The sequence below is a fragment of the Phoenix dactylifera genome, chromosome 8 (assembly GCF_051530095.1).
Source record: "Phoenix dactylifera cultivar Ajwa chromosome 8, Ajwa_hap1_PhDact_Kaust_v1.1, whole genome shotgun sequence".
In the NCBI taxonomy this organism is placed as follows: domain Eukaryota; kingdom Viridiplantae; phylum Streptophyta; class Magnoliopsida; order Arecales; family Arecaceae; genus Phoenix; species Phoenix dactylifera.
In genome coordinates this window covers 26,844,918-26,872,621 of record NC_143197.1, presented here as the reverse complement: position 1 = coordinate 26,872,621, position 27,704 = coordinate 26,844,918, and the positions used below count along the sequence as shown (strand labels likewise).

At 36.8% G+C, this 27,704-nt stretch overlaps 2 protein-coding genes across 14 annotated transcripts; one reads left to right on the top strand and one right to left on the bottom strand.

The window, feature by feature from the left end:
- Positions 1-877: 877 nt before the first annotated feature.
- LOC103709080 (putative apyrase 6) lies at positions 878-15,511 on the bottom strand. Of its 8 annotated transcripts, none has more exons than XR_015968278.2 (9): positions 14,528-15,406; positions 12,404-12,516; positions 7,524-7,631; positions 6,426-6,480; positions 3,198-3,368; positions 1,682-1,779; positions 1,374-1,563; positions 1,202-1,274; positions 878-1,098 (listed from the first exon to the last, which is right to left on the bottom strand). XR_015968278.2 is itself a non-coding variant. In XM_088703333.2 (9 exons), exons 1-9 carry the CDS (start codon positions 15,156-15,158, stop codon positions 1,027-1,029), a joined length of 1,524 nt encoding a protein of 507 aa, XP_088559459.2. In that variant the 5' UTR covers positions 15,159-15,457; the 3' UTR covers positions 878-1,026. The 8 variants fall into 8 exon arrangements, 6 of the variants coding, with proteins under 6 accessions (XP_088559459.2, XP_088559460.2, XP_008792490.3 ...); XM_088703333.2 differs by having other exon boundaries at positions 1,367-1,563; positions 3,192-3,368; positions 14,528-15,457; XM_088703334.2 differs by having other exon boundaries at positions 1,367-1,563.
- A 5,106-nt stretch (positions 15,512-20,617) lies between these two features.
- On the top strand, positions 20,618-25,706 carry LOC103709079 (F-box family protein). 6 transcript variants are annotated; one of them, XR_016396260.1, is made up of 6 exons: positions 20,618-20,979; positions 21,299-21,472; positions 21,552-21,723; positions 21,812-21,962; positions 22,908-23,024; positions 24,901-25,706. XR_016396260.1 is itself a non-coding variant. In XM_088703328.2 (5 exons), exons 1-5 carry the CDS (start codon positions 20,756-20,758, stop codon positions 22,943-22,945), a joined length of 759 nt encoding a protein of 252 aa, XP_088559454.2. In that variant the 5' UTR covers positions 20,618-20,755; the 3' UTR covers positions 22,946-23,393. The 6 variants fall into 6 exon arrangements, 4 of the variants coding, with proteins under 4 accessions (XP_088559454.2, XP_038980766.1, XP_088559455.2 ...); XR_016396259.1 differs by lacking the exon at positions 24,901-25,706 and adding an exon at positions 23,401-24,894 and having other exon boundaries at positions 22,908-23,270; XM_088703328.2 differs by lacking the exon at positions 24,901-25,706 and having other exon boundaries at positions 22,908-23,393.
- Positions 25,707-27,704: the final 1,998 nt, after the last annotated feature.

Genomic DNA, 27,704 nt, shown 5'->3' with positions numbered 1-27,704 from the left:
AACAAGCTTGACAATTTTGTAAAAAAATTTTAGTATTTTAATTAACTATGAATTTATGGTTAATAATTTTCTAAATATTAAAAATTATGCATTTGATATTTATATTTGGATTTAGACGCTCTGAACCAATATTGATTTTATTTAATGAATGATGAAATTGAACTTTTATTTGTTATATTTTGTTTGAGAAAAATTTGAAAGTTAAATGAAATGTTTGGCTTCGTGGGTTGTATGGCTGTATGGCTATATCATACTCCAGATCTGATGCGTGACAGAAGCTTCCTGCTGACCTAGGTCATCTGAAGTGAAAAAAGAAGAAACCGGAACATTCTACGGAAGAGGGCATTTGTTCATTAGGACTTAGGAGACACCCAATTAAAACAGAATGAGACCTTCCGGGTGCCTTAATATGTATGAAAGAAACATGCCACCTACCTACAGTTGGAGGTTGCCGCTTATCAATTTGATGCCATCAAATCTTCAAGGCTTTTTAAATGATGTGCTCCTCCTAGGAGAGGCTTTCTTGGAGCCCTTCAGCGCAGCAGTTCTTTATTTTACCTGTCGTTGAGGGTCGGCCTGGCAGTTGGGAGCCAGGTCCCAGATGCTAATCACTGCATGAGAAGTTGGGAATTCATGAAGACAGGACCTGTAATGATCTCAAATAATCAGCCAGACTCAAAACCAAATCAAAGCCTAAAGATGGTGAAGAAACCAAATATCACACAAGACTAATAGTTTAGCAAGTGCCACATCAACATACATAAGTACCTGAGGTGAAAACTGATGAATTTTGATGGCTTTGAGTAGAGAATGTTATCTTGGAAATTCTAGATAGTTTTGGCTGATCCTCACGTTCTTTTGTTATCTTGGAATTTCATCCTCCCGCAAGGGCAATTAATTGCTTTCTCCATATATATGATCTCCAAAAAAATAGTTACAATTTTGTTATAACATGTAAATTACATGTACAAGTAGTCTCAGAACGATTTGTGAGGCCAGGAAGAGATCATCCGGGCACACGTGTGACTATGTAATGCCCTTTCTCCAGATCATAAACTGTCTTAAATCGTGGTTTTCGCCAATTTGATAGAAAGAATGCTGCAAGAATTGCCATAAACAAAATTGCAAACAACTCAATGTATGTAATCGCATCATTCCCTACTATCTGGGTCACAATTTCTGTTTCCAGTTTGGGCTCTACCACTGTTTGCAGGATGAATGCACCCAGTGTCCAATCGAAAGGGCTACTTACTGTGGGATCCGCAAAACCTATCCTGCAGCCAGTAATTTGAAACATTTCAAGTGTACAGAAATTGTAATAAAATCCATCATGTACTTTGATCTCTACAAGAGACGGAAGAATTACCTCTTACCATCCATGGGAATCCCAAGGCCATCATGTAATAGTGCTACAATGTAGGCAGATGAGAAGCAATATTTCAACAAATCCATTTCATCAACACCGAAGTGTTCCTCTTTCAATCTAGCCCAGTGATCCTCACAATAGTGTCTCCCCGCAGCTTCCACTTTTAATAAAGAAGCTCTTGGGGCCATTCCAAACAACTAAAGGGAGGTAGGGGTCACCGGTAGTTAGGTTGACACAACAATATTAACAGTTACAAAATAAGGATGAAAAGGCGAAAATATTTCACTTTTTTAAAATCATATGTCATCTACAAACCTCTGAAATATAGAAAAAATTATGTATAGCAAGAGGTGTTCCTTGCAACTCAGGGAGAAGTCTGGGCAAAATATTACACGGTGGATGTGAACATGTACCTAGAACAGATAAGATCTTATTACTTGGTGGTAATTCCAAATTCATAACGTCAACAAAGTGAAGGAGCATAATATACATCTTTACTAAGATAACTAACAGATATAAGCATCCATTTGAGAAAGTATATGCACAAGGACCCTTATTTAGTAGGTAAAAAATATGAATCTTATCTTACATTAAAATCATAAAGGACTCCTCTCTATCTTACCCCAAAAAGGAAAAGATCTTTTAGTCAACTTACTAGCAATTGTTCCATTTCTTAATTGCTAAACCCCAAATATGCTTAACAAAAAGAGAGGTTGGCATCTAGAAATTTCAATCAAGAATGGTCTTCATATCAAACAAAGTCCACCAACTGCAGACTTCATATCAATCTTAGATGACTTTCACCAGTAGTAAAAGCACAAATCATGTTACTTAATTGCTGAATTTGGCTTAATAGGCTATAACTTGTACTCTCTGCACCAGGGATTTGCCACTGTGGTAACAAGTAGAGTCCTACTTGAAGCAAATGAAAAGCTAATATATGTTCTGCAGCTTTTCTGTGCTAGTAACATACCTATTGTTTTTTGACTTCAATGTAATTCATAATATCATGCAATGCTTCAAAACAAATTGATGATCCCCATGATCTACCTTGGTTGTTTTCAAGTTGACCAAGGACTTAAATCGATCTACCAAGCTTATCAGCTAATCAACTTATAGAAACCTTGATCACATACAGATGTCATGTGATTGCTCATAATTTTCATTTTACTATGCCTAATCAAATTGTCCTGAGGGCATCACACATATCCCAAATGTCATTTGTGGTCAAGATATAATGAGGAAAGAGACCACACATATCTAGTTTACTCTCTGGGCTTCCTCCCACAAAGATTCCACCAAATTTTTCTTTTTTTGTAAATTCATCTTCTCATCTTCTCTTCTGTTTCATTTTCTTTGTTAATCTCCCAATCATAATATTTTGCCAGCTGAATAAAAACTGTAGTGCATGTTCATTATCAATTTTCAAAAGATTTGCCATTTCCAATGTAAACAATGAAGCAGCATATATATTTATCCCATATGGATGCTTTAAACACACTTAAATCTACCTAAATAATGTGAAAGGATGTTGTTCCTCCACTTTAGCAGCTTTAGCTTGAAATTCTCTTCGTCTTTCTCATGCTTCATAATACTGAAATTTCCAGCAAATTTTTGAGGCATTTATTTATGCCAAAGTCTCAAACTGAAATAGGAGTCACTAATCATCTATGGCATATCAAACTATGGAAAATTAAAAATTTATCTAGAAATCAAATGAAATGTCACATGGCTTATATAGCACAGAGGAAGAACTAGCATATGCTAACAAAACCAAAGAAAAATTCACAAGCAATTAATGTGAAGTCACAATAGAAGAAGTTACCTTTACCTTGCCCTTGTAACAATACTGAAGCCTTTGACCTGCATGCAGAAAAATTGCCCGCTGCATCCACTGTGAAGATCACCTTTTCAAGTGAATCAGATGATATTTTTGGATTAAGGATTTCATTATAACCTTTTGGAATACATGCTGACATAACAGCTTCTATTGAGTCTGAAGCTGCAAATATATCATAAAGGCCACTGACTTATCAGAGAGGTTGCTTGGCATCATTTAGATAATGGTTGAATAAAGTAAAGCAGCATACAAGGCATAAAGTTGATCTAAATAATTCAGAGAAACACATGAAAAATAAAAATAGATGGATAATGGGTTGCCTATGGTTTTAATGCACAATGACATCAGGTTTAACTTAATTCTAACTTATACCATGCAAACAATAACATAAACCATACGAAACTGAAAGTTATTTAAACAAATTCTTCAACAAAATTGCAGTGGGTTCAGGACTACTGTAACATTTCATGTTCAATAGACAACAGCTATTTTCCAACCAGATTGCTCCCCATAGTGTAGCATTCATTACATCATCCCATAATAATATCCTAAGTAATTTTTAGTAATAAAGGAGCATCTGTTAATTTTTAATGAGATCCATTGCAACAGAAGCCACAGAATGTGAATATCTTCACCATAGTTTTCACGCAATTCAAGCTCACATAAACACTCGGCTCTGAATTAAACCCTAAACCAAGTGTATTCTGGATGCCATTTCCACCCAATCTGCCACCATTATTTTGCACTTTCTCCATCCTCTCCATCCTCAAAAAGCCACAAAATCTTACCATCCAACTCCTCCAAAAGTGTTAACAACAAAAAGCATATTTACTACACAAACATTAATTTTCTATCATAATAATCTTTTGTCGTAGACATAAATTTTGCACTAATCTTTCAATGTAGACCCAACAGATAGTAAGAAGAGGATAACAAGAAGACCTTCAAAAGCATCATTTCGAGTGAGGAAAAAAAAAACACATCAGTTAAGCGATTGAGAATTGACAACATCCTAACCTATGGTCAAAGAACATGTGTCCACATTGTGACAGAGGATGAGCAGATGGTTTTGCAGTATCGTGTCCATTGCTTGCCTACAATACTTCCAGTAATATGCATAAAGAAGCACAAAGGCCTGTCATGTGTTGTGAATCCTAGATGCAAGCATAAAATAATGATGATTAGATGATAATGGCTGTGCATTACATTTACCTTGGAAGTAAAAGGATCTATAAATAAATACATTATTACCTACATGTAGATTTGTTTTCAAAGGGATAATGCATTAACACAATACAAGGGAAGAAAAATCATATGGGATATCGTAATGTCAACAACATAGAGCGTTTACAGTAGTGATATCCATTCATTTCCAAATTCATGGATGGTATTCCTAAATAATGGGGTAGGAACACATTTCATCAAAAGAATACCCTCATTCAGAGTAGTATTAACTAAGCTCCTAGCTTTCCTACAAAGTAGGTACAGACATATTTGACGAGCACAAATTGGCATAATTTGATTTGGGAGTAGTGTACAACCAAACCTAAGTAGATAATAGGAAGCTGGAGAGCTTTCTGTGCATATCCAATCATATGCTCTTAACTTTTTGTACAAGATTCATATTACTGAAGTTCAAATGCAACAAAAATTGAATGAAGCATATAATAGTTAAGTTGAAAGTAGTTTAGTGCATATTAATGGTGGTAATAGCTTCTACAAGAACACTACAACTGTTTGAGGATCTGGAAGAGTGGATCTGACACTCTAGAAAGTTCCAAGAACTAAGGTCCTGATGCAAGTCTTGCAAATGAATTTTTCTACCTCCAATACAATGACCTGATTTGAATAGCAAGGATAGTTCTAATACTTGATAGCTCAATCGGAGCTCTAGGGATGACATATTCTGCAGCTGATTAACTCATCATTGCTTATTACAAATTCAACATGTATGTCTAACTAACGTCATGGGATTATTTAACATTTGGTGACATCTGCAGCAGGGAGAATTCAAATCGTCAACAAGATAAATCTAAGAATTAGATTTAGTTGAGCTACATGAATTATATTAACGATTACAATATATACAAGTGAGATAAAAGATGCAACCAAGACCAAAAAAAAAAGAAGAAGAAAAATTTATTAACCATTCTATTTGGACATATTTATGTACCCAGAAGACCATTACTTCATGAGTTAAGGTTGTTCCCTCTGCTCTCCATAGTACAATGGAATGAGCTATCGATACTTCATATCCGCATTAGGTGTATTAATGGCTAAAGTACACATAGTATATGCCATTCCTTCGAGATTGGATAAGTTTATATTAGCTTAGTATTTGTTCAGTGCTGATAAGAGAAGAAACGATGGTCACTATTTCAGTAGGCTCCAAACTATAGTTATACATCATGCACAGCTCACTAGCTTGTTCATTCACTCTGTAGAAGTTCAATATATGTTGGTAGAAGTGGTCATGCTGCATCACCTCTTGCTCCTCACTGGGCTTTGACCATGTTACTTACTGGGCTTCTCAAGATTTCCTCCAAAGTCTCAGAGTTGTTACGTCTCATGATATCTTCCAAACTGCTCACAGGGGAATCATGTTCCATAAATGCAAACCCAGCTGGTCCCTCAGTTTGAGAAGATACTGATTCTAAGAAACCCATCTGTCATTATTGTTCCTGCACCAAAGACCTTCAAGTTGAGGCTCTCACTGCTTCCACTCTATCCTATTCCAAACCAGGTGGGTGGATCAAGAGATACTTTCTGCCTAAGCAGAAGAACAGAGCATACCCATCTGTCATTATTGTTCCTGCACCAAAGACCTTCAAGTTGAGGCTCTCACTGCTTCCACTCTATCCTATTCCAAACCAGGTGGGTGGATCAAGAGATACTTTCTGCCCAAGCAGAAGAACAGAGCATTCCTTTCATGATACGATGTTGATGTCTCAGAAAGTCAAGGATTACTTCTGTTTTCTTCATTCTCTTGCATACATGAGTAAATGTATGTGTGTATATGCATGGTTTTGCATGTATGTGTCATACTTAAATAGTACATAAGAAAATTAAGGCATATGAAATTGTGTTACAAGCTATTGCCCTCACTGCTGGTTTCATGCATTTCTTGCAGAGCACATGTTGTGGTCCTAAGAATTCACTACTTGAGATGGAAATGAACAATCCAAAAATCCCTAAACAAAAATATAGAAAAGTTCTTACATGATCTTGAGCTTCCAGAACTGTGCAACTTCGTCAATGATTCCCAAGCCACATCCTACACAGATAATGACAACATTGGAGCACATGAAAATTACACTATCCCATTGGAGATGATTAATAGACCCAAAACTTAACGTTGTCAAACTATGAAGGTTAACTGAAATCTAAATTAATCATAATATATATTGATAGATTAAAGTGGAGCATGGTGCAAACAAAATTCAAGTGAAACTCTACTATTTGAACTTGTTCACTTAGGTGTTTCCATAAACCATTCTCACATAACAGTCCCTAACTTCTCTGAGGGTCATGGTAGAAGCAGAAAGAAAAATGATAAAAACTCGATAAGAGATTTTCTTTTCTTTTCTTTTCATTTTGGCGTTGACACCATATGAAGAGTCGACACCATTCAGTTATGTTGGTGGGCGGGCAGGCGCCCCGGTGGGGGGGGGGGGGGGGGGGGGGGGGGGGGGCGTGGGTGAAGCATGGTACTCACCAAATTATAGATAAAAAATGCAGATTTACTTGATAGCATGTTAAGCAATTCATGTTTTTTTTCTTTTTCTTTTTGTGTGTTTGTATGCATGCACGTGTGTACACATGCTGATAAAATAAGAAGAGTTCATATCAAATATCCTTTTGCTTGAACTTTCAGTCATGGGGAAAAATAAGCACTGCACAATTACACCTACAAAAATAAAAAAAGAGTAAGCTGTTCAAACAAAACAAAGCAGATATTCTTATAAAAGCACTTCACAATTTTCATGTATAGCTGAGATAGAGGTAAGCAGATATTCTTCTGAAATTTCAAGAAAAATTCACTACCTTATTTTCCTTAGTTTGATAATGTTTCAGTGCCATTTATATAGATAAAATAGCAAATTTTGACTCCAGATTGGCGCCTTGTGTAAGTTCAGTGATTCACTAAAAGCAACACTGTAGAAATTATACCATTTCACTCCAATTAAGCAAAGCATATTGTGTTACATGGGAGATCTGTTGAGCGAGTACCACACCGAATAATTCAAGACTAATTGTAAGATGAAAGGTGATTGCCTAATAAGAACATGACGAAATGCTAATTAATATGACGATTACCTGGCCAAAATGATGAATGCTCTTGCTATAAAGGTTATAAGTGACTCCATGAAGCTTAAGCATCCTAGATAACTCCATGGGAGGTGGCTCTTTTGGAACAAATACTACCTGCATGTAAGGGGATGAAATTAAATCTTTAGTTTTTTGTGTGTGATCTAGAGGAAGAGGGCTTGCATATATGTATATGTGCGTGTATAGATTGAAAAATTACTCGAAAAATGAATTAAATCTATAATCACAATGAATAATAAACTGCCATGTATTTGCACCCTGGGACTCATGATTCTCCTAAGATCATTCTTATATTGGTTGACTTTCATAATCACTTGAATTCAGATTGGAGCCAGCTCCAAGGAAAGCTAAATTAATAGTAAGGTCATAAATAAAAATAAATGGCACATAAGGAAATATATGAAGCTAATATACGAACTAGACCAGTTGATTTGAAAGTCATATGATGCAATTCAGTTTTAGATTAGGTCTGGATATAGGTGTTTTAATTTTTCAAGAATTCATTTGCAGTTATATTAGCTGATTAAGTCCAAGGAAGTCAACATTTAAGACCTTGGGTTCAAGATTCTATTATATCTGATTTAGAGGTCATCTATTTAAGCTTGTTGTTAAAAAGAGAACCTGGACAGGTATATTTTCCTCGAAAACCCTGCTTTTCCATTGTTTGTGTGAGAACCCATACAGACGTGTCTTTAGTCCCATATTGGTTATTCGTTGGGTAGATCTTGGGTACTTATACAGGATTAAAAAAACCCAAATAATACCTTCCGGCTAACCATTTTGGGTAAGATCCTGGATTGTTACGAATAGTATTAGAGTGGATCCGACCCATAACTTATGTGAGCTAGGAGACACTACAACATGGATATATTAGGACTGACCACGAGTCAATCGTGGTGTTTGTGATTAGATTTAAACGAATTTGAACTCTTAGCCCGATGAGGACGTCAAGGCTTAAACGGAGGGAGTATGTAAGAACCCGTGCAAACGTGTCTTTAGTCCCACATTGGTTATTTGCTGGATAGATCTTGGATACTTATACAGAATCAAGGAACCCAAATAATACCTTCCGGCTAGCCATTTTGGGTGAGGTCCTGGATTGTTACAGTTTGATTCAACAGAAATGTAGAAATCCAGCTAATCTTTTTTCCTATTTTAGAGAAATTTGTACTTTCATATACAGTCAAAAATTTTTGGAAACAAAAACTAAAACAAGGAACCATCTTGGAAAAGTGAAATTAGGGTCTCTTTTTTAGTTTCCTCTATCATTTCCTGAAATCCAAACATCAGAAATGGAAAATACTATATGTTTTCCTTCTACTCTGTATATCAAATACTTGGAAAACTTGTTTTTCCCTCTTTACTCCATGTTTCTTTGCAACCAAACAGAACATTAATTCTTTTCAAAGTAGGTTAGATATTTTATATTTGCTCATGATCTTCGGATGGAATTTTAAGGTTTGTATATATGGAATTCATGCATATACAATTCATATTGTAGGTATAGATTGATTTAGGAAGCTTTTGAAGTAATTAGGATTGTATTTCAAAGTGATTTTTGATAAATTTCTATATAGGGTTCCTTGAGAATCCAGATCCTACTTTTTAGATTAGGTCTTGGACTGGCTGTTGTAATAGCATACCAAACAATAGCAGAGCCAAGGCATCAAAAGGTGACCAGCCCTTACTGCAATAGCAAACAGCCTACTAATAGCCTTTTTTTCTGTTATTTTGTTTAAGCAGCCTTTCTTCGTAAATTAGAGCTTTGCCCCTTGAGCTCAATTTCGATGGGTTCATACGAGCTTCACATTTTCAATGGTGGCATGAACTAGAATCTAACATCAACCAAAGCATATTCCTCAAAAATATTTTATCATAGCTCTGAAAACCCCTAGTCCAACATTGGAGCATATGTACTAGTGAATTTGCAACAAAACTAATTGTTAAAGCAAGAAATATGAAGGGTAACTAGAAAGGAATAAGGGACCCATTATATCCACCAAGAAACCTTTCTACCACCATAAAACCCTCTAAAGTCTAATATTTGAACAAGATTCAAAAGCTGTGAACCGTATCGACCAAAGGTGACTATGTTGTGCATCATACTGCACACCATGCCAACAAAGAGTCTCGATATGCCCCTTATATGGCCTACTTTGGCCTCCAAAATTTTAGTTTGCATTTTTCTTTTATGTTATTGTCTATATGATATGTTTTCCAAGGAATTTAGTGCAGATATTGTTTCTAGTGCCCTAGACATGCTCTCCAATGTGTCTTGCAGTTTTTCTATTGCTAGTTTATCACATAACACCGTATAACTTGCAATTAAAAATTATTGAAAGCATATGTATTAAAACTAACAATGGAGATGCAATTAGGTATTGGAGTTCATTGAATTAAAAGATGATATCAAAGATTACTAAAATATTAAATGGTACAATGGTAGCAAATGATATGACAAGCCTGCAAGAAAGAGGGCATTTATAATGTAATCAAACGACAACCATCATATTTTTGACATGGAAAGTTAGAAATGTGCTCCCTTACTTCAATGCAACATGGAGGGCTTGAGGGACTCATAGGTGTTGGTTTTCTGTTTGGATTGACATTATTGATTACTGTAGGTTCTGGAGTTCAACCCAAAACCCAATCTTCCTATCTTTTTTTTTTTCAAATTAAACACCAAATAAAAGTCTAGGATTTTTCAAATGGAAAGGCGAAAAAAGAGGGAGAGAGGGATATTCCAAGCTAGAATGCTTTTCTAGCTATCTCCACAAAATTCACAAAAAGCCACGATTCTTGCCTTTGCATCAGGCTCTCTACTTCCCTCGGCTGTTTCCACATTCAAATTGGTGGGATACAAGGGTCAAAACCACCAAAAATAGGTTTCCAAAGACTACCGCCTAATCAATTCAAGAAGGTTGGCCCTGATTCACATGAAACTAGGGCATGTCACGCCTCCCCCCCCCCCCCCCCCCCGCCCCCCCCCCCCCCCCCCCCCCCCCCAAAAAAAAAAGCAAGGCTGGTATGGTTGATTTTTCAAACCAATGGACTGATATGCTAATGATTAGGGGTTGCAATCAGCAAGTCAGGTTGGGCTCAAGTCGAGTTGACCTCATATATCAAGACCCATAGGACCTAACCCAAACCTGACCCATAGCTAATCTGCCAACCAGCAACTAACCCACTGACCCATTTAAGGCCCAAGCCCATTTAGTTTTGTGGCTTTTTATTAAACTAGTAGGCTAATTTTTTGAACTTTTGGATCATTTTTGCTACAACTCATCTCTCCTTTTAATTCTAAGCCACTAGATCAATATGATCAAATGACCTATATATTACATAATTTTCTAAAATATAAACTACTATAAATATAAATATTTAAAAAAATACATATTATATGACCCCCCCTTCGGCCCAATGGAGGGGTCCTGACCAAAATCCAACCCGACCCAACCCACTGGTGTGTTGGTGTTGGCTGACCTGTACCTGACCGCAAATGCGACAAGTCAGGTTAAGCAGGTCGAGTCTGGGTCGGGTCAGGTCAAAAATTGCCATCCCTACTAATGATCTGATAAACTGAAAAAGGAAAGAAGGTGAACTCATTGAGATACCTCTCATATCCCTAGTTGAAATCAAAATCGCCCCTAAACTTGGAAAGGGAAGAAAAAGTAGCTTCCTATTTCAGGTTTAAGACATCCATTACGCCCCTCATCCCTTAGTAAGAAATTTTAAAAAATAAAAAATTAAAGAGTCAAGGCATGCAGAAGATTATAACTTAGCAAAGATCGAAAATTTAGCATTATCACAAAATTGTGTTCATGCATATAAATATCTTGTCATAATTTATAATCCGCCGGCCAATTGTGTCATAGCATATGAAAGTTCAGAAGATTTTTAGCAAGACTAGTGCTAAAACATTTTCGCAGAACACAAATGAAGGCATGCAAGATGATGCAATGACTACCCATAACATCAATTTCTTGAAGTACATTGCATCATCCAAGTGATCTTATTCTTCAGCATATTAAGAAACCACTAATGTAAATTATCTAGGTAGTGATGAAATTAACTCAAACTATAGGTTTCACTGGCTAAATAAAGGAAGTGGCATTTTTTTTTACGTTAGACTTGAAAATACTCCCAACAGTTCCATTTTCTAAGAGAATCGCACCTTCTCACATTATAACAGCTGAAGAAAGACTACGTTAGCACATCAACAACAATGCAGTAGCAAAGGTCCTTTGATTGCTTCAAGTTTTAAGGCGATCAAAAGACCCCAGGTGCTTTCTTCTCCCCACCAGAAATCAGACAAAAATGCAACAATCTCCCCCACACCTCTTTTCATATCTGCATGGTAAAAAGATACGCATCTAATGGAAGCCCATAACCACAATTGACCATCAAGTATCCACCTTCCTACCCAAATACCTTCATTGCCAACACTTAGAAGCTGGACCATTTTTAGGCCTCTAGCTTCAAACTTTCTCACATAACTTTTTTCCAACAATTCTACTCTTGCAACAAATCCACCCACCATGAATCTTTCCATTATCTTTATAAGACACAATCAGGTTGATAGCAAGTAAGAAATTGAAACAAATTTGAACACTAATATAAAGTTATAGAAAATCACTATGTGCAATATCTCTTTTGGATGCCAAGAATGATAAGCCAACAAACCAAATTATAGTTTCTTTTTACCAATTAAAAAACTTAATATAAGATGACATGCATATATTCAAGGACAAAAGGAGTAAATAATGCATGCCAAAAACATTATAGAGAATTACCTATTACAATATAAAAAGGAAATTTGGAATCAAAGGACAAAATAGATGCACAAATTAGAGAATAGATATGATAACCTGAGCAGACGCCCCACCAAGCTGTATTATCCCCATGGTTTCCTGAGGATTAGCTCCTAAGGTCCCCAGGACATAGTTAGCAGCTACCCAGGCATAAATGCCTTTATCTTGACCTGCATTACAGTTCATCAACAAAGTTGAACACTAAAGTGAATGATTTTTGGACCTTGCACACCATGCAAAATACTTCAAATTTACTAAACAACATGCAGAAGTTCTTCAAAATTCCATGCATATTTCATCAAGAAATTTTTTCAATAAAGGAAGCCAATAAATGCTTAGACAGATCAACTTTCCTGAAGCTTATGAGATGAACAAAATATAAATTGGGCAATTTCAACAATGCTATTCATCTCTAGAATACATCTCCAAGAGGGGGGGTGAGAGAGTGGGGGGATGGAGGGAAGAAGGGAGAGAGAGAGGGGGGGAGAGAGAGAGAGAAGAGAAACATATTTCAAGCCCGCCAGCAGTGACAGAAACTACAAAGCAATATGACTTAGAATGTTTTCAGAGTATTACAGTCCAGGCTCAGCATAACTGAATTAGAGAATAAACTGTTGTGAGAGACCAGAAGGTTGAATTACTCTAGATTTACATGTATTGTATGAATTTCTGAGTTATATAAAATAAATTGGGAAGCCCACTTATGAAGCTAAATAAAGAACTGTAGCAGAATAAATAGTGAAACAAGATAAATGAAGATTATTCTAAAACTAGGATAAGGCTTGCTGGTTGGCAACAATGTTGAAGCAATTAAGTTTCTAAAATTAACTATACTTGCCCACTGAAACAACTGAATAAGTCGAGAATCACGAAGGTATGACACTAAGCAACAAAAAAGATAGAAAAGTCTCATTTAAGCTGAGGCGACATGGCCAACTCGAAGCCCTTAGCTAAAATATTTGCAGATTACAAGGAAATACTCAACAGGAAGAAAAATGTTGTAGTGGAATAAACTCATAAGACATAATTTGGCTGCACGAGCATCCTACTTTGACTTTTTGACCGCTCAAAGAAGCTAGTTTATTTGTTCCTCTTACAAATAAGCATACAAGCAATTACCACATTGACTCCATATAAGCCAGTTATATCTTGAGTTAGATAAAAGATTTCCATATAGGTTTACCATACCAACTCATACCGCTCTAATTGTATCATACTATACAAGCACCGGTACAATACTGATGTTCGATTTAGTATATGAGCCGAACCAGCCCATTGTGGTCCGAATTAAGCAAAGATGTCCCATACCAACCTATAGCATATTAGGTTTTAGTATGGGATGCGTAATATGTCATACTAACCATACCATATCAAACCAGAATTGTACTGGTACAATTTTTGGTACCGATTTTGCAGAGCTTAGTTTCCAGTTCTACCTCATTTGAGTTCAGCTATTAATTGTTTGGCTCAAACTCATTAATATGTTGTATATCATGCCCCATATTATTTTTTTTTGAATATTCTTTTGCTGCTCTTGCATCCAAACTGTCATACCACACTAGTCAGTCCTAGGTGAAAAATGGTCTAAATATTATGCATCCAGCCACAACACCAAATACAATCACAGCCGCTGAACCGGAGCCTAAGGGGATCAAATCTAAGACCAGAATTGTCCAATTATTTGTAGGCATGGTTTAACCAACTTAAATCAAATACAGCCAAATTGTTTGTTAGCTACTGTGTGCATATTAACCAAGCTGCATAACTGCAATGCATGGTCAATTCAGCGAAGGAAGAATTTAGCAATCGGATAATATTCAAAAAAATTTGAGAGAATCCCAGATACGAGCAAATTAAAAAATAAAATAATAATAATAAACAGTCCTGCTGTCTACAAAAGCCTTCTCATGAGAAACTTCAGGGAGGAAAAAAAAAGGCCGAATTATTTCCCCCAGAAAACCTAGACAATATCCAAACCCCTTTTTTACTTATCATACTCTCGTGATAAGATCCGTCAAAATGAAAGGGATTAAGCAGGTATTCAACAATAGGAGAATAATGTTACTGTGCTACAAATTAATGTCGCACTTAAAGACCAACAGGATCAAACTAGTGCATTTTACTCTTGCAGAGTGGTAATAAAGAACCTACTACAAAAAGGAAAGCCAAATTGAAACAAACCAGTTATGGAGGAAGCCCACTCGTCTCTAAACATAAACCCCGAAGCCGTCAGCGCTCGCCGGCAAGACTTCATGATGGCGCTACTGACCTCCAGCTTCAAGCTCCCTACTCCTCCGGTGTCGATAAACCATATCCTGGTGGCCTTCCACTCCGCTCTCGGGATCCTCCCTTTCGCGAACTCCAGCATCTCCTGGAGCGAATCTCCAGCTCTCTCCGGCTCCGCAGCGAACTCCCGCAGCCCCGGACGCACCTTCATCGACACCGATCCCTTACCGTCGACGCCCACGAAGGGGATCCGGCCCTCGTTGAGGAACTCGAAGACATGGATCCGGGAGCCGGCGGCCCCGGCGTCGATGACGAGACCGAAGCACTTGGGGCGGGTGGCGTCGAAGCGGGCGGATGTGTGGACGCGGCGGGCGACGGCAATGAGGTAGAAGAGGAAGGGGAGTGTGAGGAGGCCGATGGCCAGGAACCAGCACCGCTCGCCACGGGAGGGGGAGGGCGGGCGGAGGGAGGCCGGAGGGGCGGCATAATGCATCCGAGGGTGGAGCTGGGTCCGGTGGGGCGGGAAGTGGGAGGAAGATGATGAAGAAGAGAAGGAAACTCTAGATTGGAGGCTCGAGAAATCCATGTAATCAAAGAAGAGGACATCAAGAAGGAGAATTTAGGGATCAAGATCGAGATAAAGAAGGAGATTGGAGCAAATCTGGTCGAGGATTCGGTAGAGATCCCGGCGTCATTGCTAGGGTTTGGGGGTGGAGAGGTCAGGAGGGGGCTCCAAGATCGGATTTTTTTGGCTTCTTTTTTTTTTTCCTTTCCGGTCTCCGCAGAGCAGCTTGGTCACCGCCTCACACCGCCCAGGGATTCCCTCAGCCTCTCGGCAAAGCAACTGGCGGTTCTCCTTTTATACGAGGACGGAATCGCCCTCATAAAGTTTCGGCTCTTCTAATCTCCACTGTTATAACGCAAAACCTTCAGTAGTTTGGTGACATTGATGGTCTATAAGGAGTTATATGCACAAATGCTTTTTTTTTTTTGCACTAGTCTCGGCAGGCAAGTTGCCGGGACTACATCAAAGTTATCGAGTGAATAAATTGACATCGAGGGGTTATACGTAAACATGCTTATATATTAGTTTTAAGTTTTAACTGCTTCATGCAAGCGGTTCGCCGGGGCTTGTTTAAACTACAAATAACTTTCACGTACAAGCCATTATAAGGTTTGAATATTATATACAAGTAACATTTCTTCGCGGAAATTTTAGTGACCGTTAGCACGGCCGGACATAAACCTGTCCCGTCTCCTCCCTCCAACTTCTATATGCATATACCGACCGGAGTTTGGCAAATACATCTCACTTCAGAGCTACGAATGACTATTATCCTGCAATGCAAGCGAGAGATAATATAGATAACTGTGATCTTGAGTTAGTTATTTGTATTAATTAATAAATATACATCTATCTTTAAGAAGTACAATTCTCTATAATCTGTTCATTTTTTGAAACAGGGCATCATGTCTTTTCGCGAATCAATAAATGAATTATGTAAAGGATATATTAATTAAGATATAGATATAATTTTGTGATTTGTGCAAATTTAGGCTTTCTTTGATGCATACTATTTCTTATTTTAAAGTTCTTTGTTGTAGTTACTTTCTTGTTTCTACTCATTTTGGTTGTCTTACTAAGGCTAGGCAATCATCTAAGGATCACATGTAGCTCAAGATGTGACTATAGGCAGCCAAACAAAACTTCAGAAATGAATGCAATCAATAAGTTTTGCTGCAAGGAGGCATTTTTAGAATGTCCCAACTCTCTGAGAATGTATTTTGTAGAACATCTCTCCATAATTAGAAGCAGGGAAAAGAAAGAAATTTTTTTTTTGACCAAGCTAATTTATCCCTAAAAAGATATTTGCAGTTAATTTCGGCTATGAGAACGGACTTAGAAGCAATCTAATTCATACACATTAGCATTAGGCAGGTATCATGCAAACGAGAACAATAATCCTACAGCAAGATTCATTTACGTTTTTTCCTCTTCCAAGTACATCTCATGCATCAAGACATTTTTATTTCTTTGGCTAGCAAAAAATGAAAGAATAACTAATTTAACATTAAAGAAATTACAATTTTCTAATGCTCAGTAAATTAAAAAATTGCAAAAAAAAGTTGTGAAAAAAGTATCTCTCCTATAATCCACTTGCCTCAATCATCTTCTCTCATGTTCGCTAGATTAAAAATTTAGAGAGTTGTGGTTGGGCAAACTCTCAGGTATGGCATTTCCATAACTATTTTCAATGCATTATAGATAAGATATCATACATACCGGTCAAGCTTCAGGATCTCAATTGACCCAGAATTCAGCTTCTGTAGCATTTTGTGTTCAACCCCAAGAGTTGGAATGGGCTCCTCTTATCTAGATCGAGTTCAAGTACGGCTCTTACAGATATTAGATCTAAGAGGGCTACAGAGCAAATGTGAATTGCAAAAATTAGTTTAGATATCTAGATCGAACTATATGAGGCTATGAGCTTGGATCTGATCAAGACTCGAACTAAAGGAAGAATGGACATGGCCGCTTGCAACTCTATTATAATTATTATCGTTCATTTTTTAATGGCAGAATTATCTAATTTTCAATTGTTCGTATGAGATTATTGGAGCTTACTGACGACCCCAGATGCATGCTCATGGGCGTCTAGCACCACCAATCCACAGATCAAACTAATAACCACGAATCTTAGGTTTTTTTCATAATCCATTCCGATAAACTCTATAAAACACCATCCCTAACTCCTCTTTTTCATCACTAATATACCAAAAATCATGTGGTTTGGAGATTTCTAGCTGATGCAACAAGTGGTTAAAATATTGGATAGAGTTAATAAAATAAAATTATATACATACATACATACATACATACATACATACATATATATATATATATATATATATATATATATATATATATATATATATTGATTATTTGATGCATAAGTTAGGGATCTCCAAATTATATAAATTTTGGCTTATACGTTTAGAGATAGTAGATCACATCCAACAGCTTAGATCATCTATGTGCAATCTCCATTATCTGGTGCAGATTTGGCTAAATCTAAATGGAGATGTAGCAAATCTAGCTCTCTCTATATAAATGTATGCATACAAGTGTATGTGCATGTGTACCCATTTAAATAAGTTGATTCATGTAAATGTCAACTTAATCAAAATATATTTAAAAATTAAAATATAAAAATATTTTATGATATAAAATGTATAAATTTTTAAGAATTATTGTAAATATCACTTTCTTAAATCACATGAATTTACATTATATGCGCACCAAGTCTTTAGTTGCAGCATAAATAGAAGATATTTATGAATCATTTATTTTTAGAAAAAATAGATTACTATATATAATATAGCAAAATGTCGGGGCATAGACATTTTTTATTATTTTAAGTAGCAAATTTTTGAAAATATCAATAAATAAATGAAGCATGTTGGTTTGTTTTCATTTGCTAAGAAAGATAAAAAGAACTAATTAATTTTTTTTCATGAGAAGTATTGGTTACTAAAACATATCAGAGTATAACTTGGAATAACCGAGTAAAAGAATTGGTTATTTAGTAATATGGATATGGCATACATATTTTGAATCACCACCAAGAAACAAATAGAGGGTTTGTATCCTTGTGATTAAGTTGCTTGTTGTTGTATGGAAGTTTACTGGTTTGAATAGATGTTAAACTTTTTTTTTCTGGCTTTTCTTAAATTCGTGAACCACCAAACCAGCTTTCTGCCCTCCTACAATGGGCAGGGTTGGCGGTTCACTATATTTCTCAACCATTTGATGCACTTTGGAGCAGCCTTTTAGCAATGAAACCGAGGAGGGTTTCACATTAATTTATTGATTTAGCCAAAGAAGCGATGTCTCCTCCAACTCTTCCTCCTCCAGAGATGCTTGCATCTCTTCCAGCTATGGCGAGAGTGAGACTAGCATCTTATTACTGAAATCTGTTGAGTTTTTCTATTTATTTTTGGTGGTTTAAGAGGAGGTAATTACCATTCTTATTGTAAAAAATATTATCATAATCAAAACGGTTCGAAACAAACTTACTTGTTGTAGATCGGGTTGTGTCACCAGCTTTCAGTCGAATCAACAAGCATTTATCAACAAGTAAGTTATTTCGATCTGTTTTGATTATGATAATTTTTTCTACATCTACGGTACTGTTTTATAAGCTCTAATTGTTTATTATTCAAGGCATCATTTTTAGGCCAACTTCATCACAGCAGCGACATCTTCCGATTGCGTCCTTGTTCTGGAGAGTGGTGGTAGTGCTGCAAGTACATTTTAGCTTAAGAATCTGATTAAACTTTAATTTTTCGACAAAATATGACAGATTTGATGGTGGCGATTGGAGTGAAATGTAACCGGAGTAGGTAGAGGTTGCCTGCTTGGATTGTGGCTGCCATTTCCTGGGATGTTTTTGTTAAAGTAAATGGTTGGGATTTTTTCTTTTCAGTAATTGAGACGGCTGGGATGTCATGCTAAATAGCAGCAGTTGGGATGGTGAGCAAAGCATGAGAAAATATACCATGAATGTGGTGGGAGTGGATCAGAAGCCGCAATAAGGTGGGATTGGTTTAGATACTGGATCAAAAATTTGTAAATCTAACAGGTTCGTTAAACATATCAAAAATCTAAATCTAATTTAATTAACAACAAGTTGAAATAAATTAAACGAGTTAAATAATTACGCATTACTACTTCCGAAGTGCATGCAAGAAGCTTTCCATTTTTATTTTTTTTTTGAAGTAGAATTTTGGAGCTGTTCATTTTTTTTCTTGGTTAAAAATGGAGCTTTTGATTTAACTAATAAGATCCGGTGTACACTACAAAATAGCTCCAATATGGAGAATTCTAGATACTTATTTGATTTCTAGATTTTTTTTTTGTGTGTGTGCGCATATCTACATATGGGCATATATATTTTTATTTATATATGCATATATATATATATATATATATATATATATATATATATATTAGTAACTAAGAAAATTACGGATAATAATAGTAAATAGCTGTTTTTTTTCCACTTTGCAGTAAAACTATTCAAAATAGCACTACTATTTCAGTTGATGTTGCTAAAAAATTTGTTGTGTGGCCATCCCTAGAACATAGAGCTCTGATCCATCTTCCTAGCATTGGCAGTTTCCGAGTTAAAAACTAGAAATGGTTCTATATAAATATCAAAGTATTGTCATTCTTAAAAGTAAATTAGGTTAGGGTAGTGCTTTGATTACGGAATAGGATGTTGTAATGAACAAATTAGGTATTGTCTGACCCAAACGCAGACAACCAGAAGGGAAAGAGGATATAAGCTTGTACAGTAAATTCTAATTTCCTCATCTAATCTTCTATCAAATGTTTCTTTTTAATATTCGTAAATCACTCTATCAACATCAATCAATGGCTAATATTTTTTTTTTTTTTCAGATGATTCATACATTTATAGTACGAATATATCCAATAAAACTAGAAAATAATAAATCTCAGAGCGCTCTAGACAATTCCTATTTTCCAACCTACATAGTATCTTCGGAGGGACTGGCTACATACGAGGCCATCCAGTTTGCTACCCTGTTTGCCTCTCTCAAAATATACTTGATTTAAATAAAAGATCATCCCATCACTCATCATAGCTCAAATATTTCGAAGCAAAGGTAGTCCCCTCTATTGCTACCGGTGCTACCATGAATCCAACCAATCACAGTGGCCGAGTCGCCCTTAAGTATGATAGAGCTAACCTGCAACAGTTGCCGAGCATGGCTTAAACCAGCCCATACAGTCCTCAGCCCTGAGGAAAATCCGTATTTGGACAAAAAAAAAAAACATAAATTCATCCGCGGCCTGTCAGGCCTCAGTTCTACAAAACTTTTATGCGGACAGAGATGCGTACACAATGCATACACGTGTATGGAAATTCTATGCGGACATTAATCCGCATAGAAGTTTATATTGGAGTTTCTATGCGGACACGCTCGAAAAGTGTTTATGAGGACATTAGTCGGCATGGAAATTCGAACCCGGACGTTCTTGCCATATGTTCGTCACGATGAGCGGCTGTTTGGTTGGATTAGCATTTTTTCGTTTCGAGGGTTTCTCTGGTTCCTCTCCTTCCTGTCGATCGGCAGTCGACACCAAGGGCAAGAGTGATGTCGATCCTTCCGGACGAAATTTGGAGTAGAATTCTGGAGATCGGGACGGAGACATCTCGATTGGGCTACCGGGATCTCTGCTGCCTCTCCATATCCTGCCGCCGCCTCCGCCGCCTCTCCCAAGACCACGCCCTCTGGTCCACCCTTTTAGCTATTGATTTCCCCCAAGAAGGCCCTTCCTCTCTTCCCCAGACCCCCTCCAAATCCCTCTACAAAACCAGGTATGGTCCCTCTCTCATCTTCCCCCCATCTCTGTTCATTTCGTTTTTACTTTTTTGGTTCGAAGAAGATTCAATTTTGATTTAGCTTTGTGGTTTTCTATTTGAAAAAAAAAGCTATGGCAAAGATTCGATATTGGTTTAATTTTGTGGAACTTTTTAGAAATCGGGATAAGGTTTAATTTTGATACAATTTTCGTGGGGGTTTTTTCTAAAAAGATATGAAAGGATCCAATTTTGATTCACTTTTGTGGGGTTTTTTTTTCCTCCTTTTAGGAGCTGAAAAGATTCAATGCTAATTCAACTTTGTGACGTGAGTTAGATTCGAGAGGGACAAGGCGCGGAGGCATGCTGTCTGGAGGCGGGCGGTGCTTAATGCCGAGAGCCAGGTGTTTGTCTGCAGGAAGAAATTAGATGACCTGGAGTCTCTTATGTTGCGAGAGAGTGAGAGGATGAAGGTAGCGGTGGAGGAATTGGCGAATTTTGAGAGAGTTAGGTGCTTAAAAATTGCATCTTTTTCGTTTCATCTATCTAGTCCCTTTTCATTGTTTAAGAAGAGTTCATAATCAATTCAGCTCTTCCAGGAGGGCATCTGTGGCTTTGAATGTATGGCAGCCGGAAGTTGTTCGTGGGAGCCAAAGACAGATAGTTGAGCAGTGTACTGTGCCCATTGAGTCTCGTCTTAGTGCTTTGAAGATGGAAGCTAGAGTTTGTAAGCAACAAATTGCGATTTTTGAGAAGGCCTATGTATGGCTTTTTTGATTGCATGTTAGTTATTTAGGGAGAAAGATGGGACTGGCTTGACCTTGTTCTGTTTCCTTTTTCTCCGTGACAGAATGAGCAGAAGAAGAAGCTTAGTGAGTATAAGGAAGCACTGAAATCACTAAAATATAACCCTCTACAAAATAATCAAAGTGGTGCAACCAGTAGCAGTAGTAATGCAAAGCGGAAGAAGTTGAAGCGAAGCAATGATTGCACATCTCATGGTACATCTTGAATATACTTTTCTAATAAAACAAGTCTCTTGATATATATATAGTCTTTTTTCTGGATGTGTTGCTAGTTCCTTCTGATTATGAAGTTAGAAAAAATTGATTTAATATATATATATATATATATATATATATATATATATATTGATGTGACTTCACCAATCTATGTGATGTAGTATATTAGCCCATTTCTGTATATGTAGCTCATAGTTGCAATTTATATCAATCTTCCTGCTTATGTATATGTCAGATCATTTTCGTTCTTCACATCCTTTTATTCTTCTAGGTTTTTAGTGACTTTTGCATGCCAGACTGCTTTTGAGTAACCAAGCACTTGTTAAGTCATTATATAACCCATAATGTTATGCCCATTCAGAGAATTTTTATAGCCTATGATGATATAAAAGGAATTTCATAAGCACCACCCCTGTCTCTTTGAGCTTATGGAATTAATCAAAATACCTAATATGGTGAACACAACATTGTTGCAAAAATATGTGCTGGCGAATCTCTAGTTTTGGTTTGTGTTCTATGTTGTGAATGTTTATTGTGGGTAGTCTTATTTGGTGGAGTACTTAGGTCTTGCAGGATGGTCTCTGGGGAGCTGTAAAAGAATGTCTCATGGTCTTATAAGATAGTTATTTACACCTCATACACATGAAACAACTTACAAGTTGAACAATGGCAGAAAGTTATGGTTGAACTTCTCAAAATTTTGTTTTAGACAAGGATTTGGTGCACCTTTGGCTTTTGCTTCTTGATGATAGCTGTATTCCAATAGAAATTCTTTCTGTGGGGGTCCCAGCAACAAAATGATAGTTCTCAATCGTCATAAATGAGCTACTGAAGCAGAATTTTTAAACGGAGCTCATTTTGAACAAGTAATTTTGTGGTTTTTATGTTTTTGGGATTTATGTAAGCCTAATGTTTTTTTTTCAGATGCTGTACAAATGACAGTTTTACAGGTTAATAATTGAGATCCAAGCTTTTCGTTTTAACAAAGGAATCATGATATATGGGGAAGGGGAAGTGTCTATCAACCATATATTCTTGAAAGTAAGAATCATAAAACACTCTCATATATTTTTGAAAGAAGCGTATCTTATTTTGAAAATATTTGACATAGACAGTCTCATATACAAACTCAAACCATTACCCTTTGGTTCCTCTCCTTTGAACTGGTGGAAGAGTTGGAGGAGACACCATTGTTGTTTCGAGGCTTTTGCTTCAATAAATGGGAGACCTTCTTTGGTAAAGGCTGCTCCAAACTATATGAAATCACCGGGAAGTGGTGAAGTTGAGGTTAAATGTACGGAGTCCCCGGCAGGTCCTTGGACCCTAAACAGCCATTCATACGGAAGGAGACCGAATAATTCAAGGAGGGGCGCACAGCGGGGAGGGTCCTTTTTAGTAGATGACTCGTCGGGCCGAGGTTAAACATTTACTACTGTGAAGAGGCTATGGAATGGATCATCAGTCATGGTAGTAAGATGTTGGTTTAGTAAGTGTATAGGATCCATTTCACTATCATTGCCCAATGGCTGCTCCAGGCTGCATGAAATCCACAGCAAGTGGTGAAGTTGGGTTTGAGCATTTACTAATGTCATTGGACTCTAAAGATGATTTGAAGTGACATAAGTAAGTGGTTGATTCAGTAAGGACTTGAAGACTGGAGGATGTACTGAAGGCATTGGGGGTTACCCATATGTAGGGTTAATGAACTGAGTAGCTTGAGCTCAGCTCCAGAAAAGCTTAATCAAGCTTGGTTTGAAGATAAACAAACCAAGCTTGAACCAGCAAAATAGGCTCGAAAGTAATTTCAAGCCAAGCTAACAAGCGACCCTGCTTGATTAGGCTCAACTCAATAAGGCTTGATTATATTTAAACAATACATAAAGGATCAATTGGATTAAGGTTTTAATTGGTGCATTCTTTTTATTCTTTGGACCAATTAAATGTTAATTTAGGTCTGAAACAAATCTTACACCAAGCTTGAAATCAAGAATTGAGCTTCCATTCAAGATTGAACCAGGTTTCACTTAATCATGATTTGATTACTGCTTGATTTAGACCAAGTAGGCTAGTATTCAGTTTGATTCAAAATTAAGCTTGAATCAAGCTCGAAATAATGACAAGGTTGTAAGAACCCTGTGTTACTTTTGGCTGTGAGAAGAATTGGATAGTGAGATGTTTGGCTTGAGAAGAATTGGATACTGAGATGTTTCAAGAAGGGCCTTGTTCTTCACTAGATTATTTTTCTTTGCTCTTAAGAAACTAGAAGGAAGCAAATTGGTTACTTCAAATGTCCATCAGATTTTCTTAATGTTTTTTTTTCGGGGTAAACAAATTTTATTTCTTATTAAATCTGGTGATGATGTTTCAAACTTTTTGTTCCTTTTCTAGATCAAAGGCCTCTTTTCTGGTCATAAGAAAATACTTATTATGGTTTAGAATTTAGATGCTACATATATGGTTCAGACCTGGTAAAAGATAATATCCATGTCTGTAAAGGTATTGATAGATTATAGGTTTTCTGAATAGCGTCTGCAAGATCGTTAGGAAGGTCAATAGCTGGAGACGGAAAACAAAGTATTAAGCACACCACATGAACCACAAGTCATCTTATTTTCTGTAAATTTATCAAAATTGTCATATTTTCCATTCATGTAAATTTATTTATCATCATGCCTTAAGCTTCTGAGACTTTTTCCTGAAAATGTGGTTCAAATTACGGCCGCAATAGTCATATTATCCCTTGAATTTTATTTCCTTTTATGCAAACTATTGCAAATAAATATCTTCCCCTTTGAAAACACCATGATTTAAATGAAAGCTGTGCATGGTGTCTGCTGAAAAATAACAGCTTATTTTATCTTGTTATGTGTTTCTTGATTAAGTTTTGCAAACATTTTCATGTTATCTTCTTTTGCAGTCAATTAGAGTTTCAAATGAGCTGGACAAGCATTGACATTGCATCCAATCTTCCAATGTGCCATGGGCAAGTTGCGTCAGCTATTGTGCCTTAAGTTTTTGATTGCCCTAGGTTTCACCTCTTCATAGTCTGCAGACTTTGGACTTGTAAAGATGTTCAGAACTCAAATTGCCAAAAGAGATGGGCAAGTTGATCAGTCTTGAGGCATTTTCTTCTGCCTAACATCTTACTTACCTCAAAAGGCTGGCTATTTGAAACTATGCCGGTTTAAATCTTCTTAGCTAGGCAGGAGATCTATCTTTAGTGAACCTATTTAACATTGCTCTTTCTCTCTCTCATTGGTGCTGAGTTACCCTGCCTGCTTGGGCAACAGCTCACCATCAGAAATCTCTCAAAAAGATTTATGAAGCTGAGCATGTTGGATGTGAGTTCTGCAGTCATGGAGCAGTCTGTTTTTTTTTTTGGCTGAAGATATTATCTTGTAGCATATGATTAATTGGAAGATATTCAGTGGAGTTAAGAAAGTTGTTTGCATTAGGCTATGGGGGTATCTGAAGGCCGTTTGTGTTGGACTTCTACTTTTAGGTGGTATCTGAAGGCTTCATGTCATTGTGCTGACTTTTCAATTCAGTGTCAAATGTGTTATGTGGATCTATCTGTGGGTAATGAGATGTTTTACACATTTTCTTTCATCTTGTACTCCGCATGGTGGGAAGGTTTCTGGAGGTATCAAACCAGACACCACCCCAGATTGATAGGATTAATTGTCGATCCAACAATAAATGGTAGAAGTATTGAGTTGTTTAGTCTTTGATCTTATCTTGTATTAAGATCCCTGCCTCAGTTTGTCATCATGGTCTAGGCTTTCTTTGAATCTCTTTACCGATTAGCCTCGCAAACTCATGATATTCTCAGTTGCCAGTAAATTAGTTGTTGCATCTTCAGAATGGGAAATACAGACATGGCACCTCACAAGATCAAGTTGGACCATAATGTGTGGTACAAAACGTTACGATCTCCCTCACTTTGGAAGTCATGTATTTTTTTCCTGTTTTCAACTCTGAGAATCTTCTTGTTTTTTTTTTTTTTTTTTTTTTTTTTTTGAGAATTACTCCATCATGCTATGTCTTTTTTAAGGATCAAAAATTCCTGTTGGTGTTGGTGTTATAGTTTTTGGCGGCCATATTTGCAGGGGGTAGATCAACAAGTTGCTCGTGATAATATTAAATGTGATGTTTCATGTTTGTGTTGCATAATGCAAGTCTTCCGCAGAAGCACCTCACTGATCTCCATTATTGCCACAAAAAGGAAACCATCTCCGCATGATAAAGATAAGGTTATAATAAATTGATCATTTGCATAGGTTTCAGCCATTCATCCGTTTTATCATTTTAAGTATGCCCCTTTTTTAAATTATTGTTCGCCCTTCAGTATAAATCTGCGTCGTTAAAAGGAATGATAACGAGAGGAGTGTATGAAGCAGGACCATGGGTTTCTATCAATACAAGTTAGATTAGAGGGAGAGACTAGAGAGCATGCTTGGAAGCACAGTTTTCTGTTCTTACATCCATGCCTAAGCATCGACCAAGGTTGTCGCAGGGATGATGGTTGGACCATTGCATCTTTTTTGCAGCAAAAAGCCTTTCCCAGTCGTTTCAGATGATTCAATATGAGCCTTTGCAAGGAGTCTTTCCCTGTGACCCTGCAGAAAGATAACTAGATAAGCAATCCTTCCTTGGAGAGCTCAAGGAATTGCAGCCACTTCTGATGCACCATAAGCATTTGTGGACTCATGGAAGTTGGATGTAATCAACCTTTTCGTTAGAGGCATGTTTGGTTAAAGGAAGTTAGGCTTGGGAATGGAAATAGGAACGAGTCACTCTTTGATTGAGGAAATTTCTATTTTCATTTAATTCTAAAGAGGAATGAGAATATCCCAGTTCCAAAAAATCCAATTTGAACTCTTATCTGGTATTTAAATTTCATTCTGATTTCGATTTAAATTTCAATTACGAAGCAAACACATCGGAGAATATGACAATTCCGATTCCAATTCCAGTTTATTTCGATTTCAATTCCGATACTACAAGCCAAACACGCTCTAGATGCTTTTGTTGTTGGAATGAAAAGAAGGAGAAAAATGTGTATTAGCGTCGAGTTTCAACTTTGCTGCGTCCACAATTTTAACTTTCTTCTCATTGAAGAAAGCTGGTGGAGAATTCCTTGTTGAATACCTTCTGGATTTCAGCCTTTCTTTTTCTACCTCTAGACTCCATTCATGGCAAAACATACTAGCCTAGCTGAATATCTCAGTTCTGATAAGATAAGCTGAGATTTCCAAGATCTCTGTTAGCCAATTTCTAATGTTGCCCGAGATAAATCGAGATATCAAGCAACCCATGGTGGCTGGGATTTTGATAATTAAAAACCTTAATTCAACAATAAAAAAACACTTATTTTGTGAATGATATCTGTTAACTTATTATTGGACGCTTTAAAAGAAAATTATCTGTGGTAATTTTTGATCTCTTAAGTACCTCTTCCAAGATGTTTGCCTTTTCTTTTTTTTTTTTTTTTGTCAATCATGTGTTAATTACTCTGGTTTCCTCTCTATCACCGCTTGTGAGTTGTGAATGTAGCTAACTCCTATTAATAGACTGGTTTTTTACCTCTAAACGCGCAAAATGTCATGATGTGTTAAAAATGGTGCTATTTAATCAATGATAATAAATTGCGGGAAACTTAACATCTTAGTTACGAGCACTTACCATCTTATTGTCCCCTCTCATTTAAAATAAGTTCTT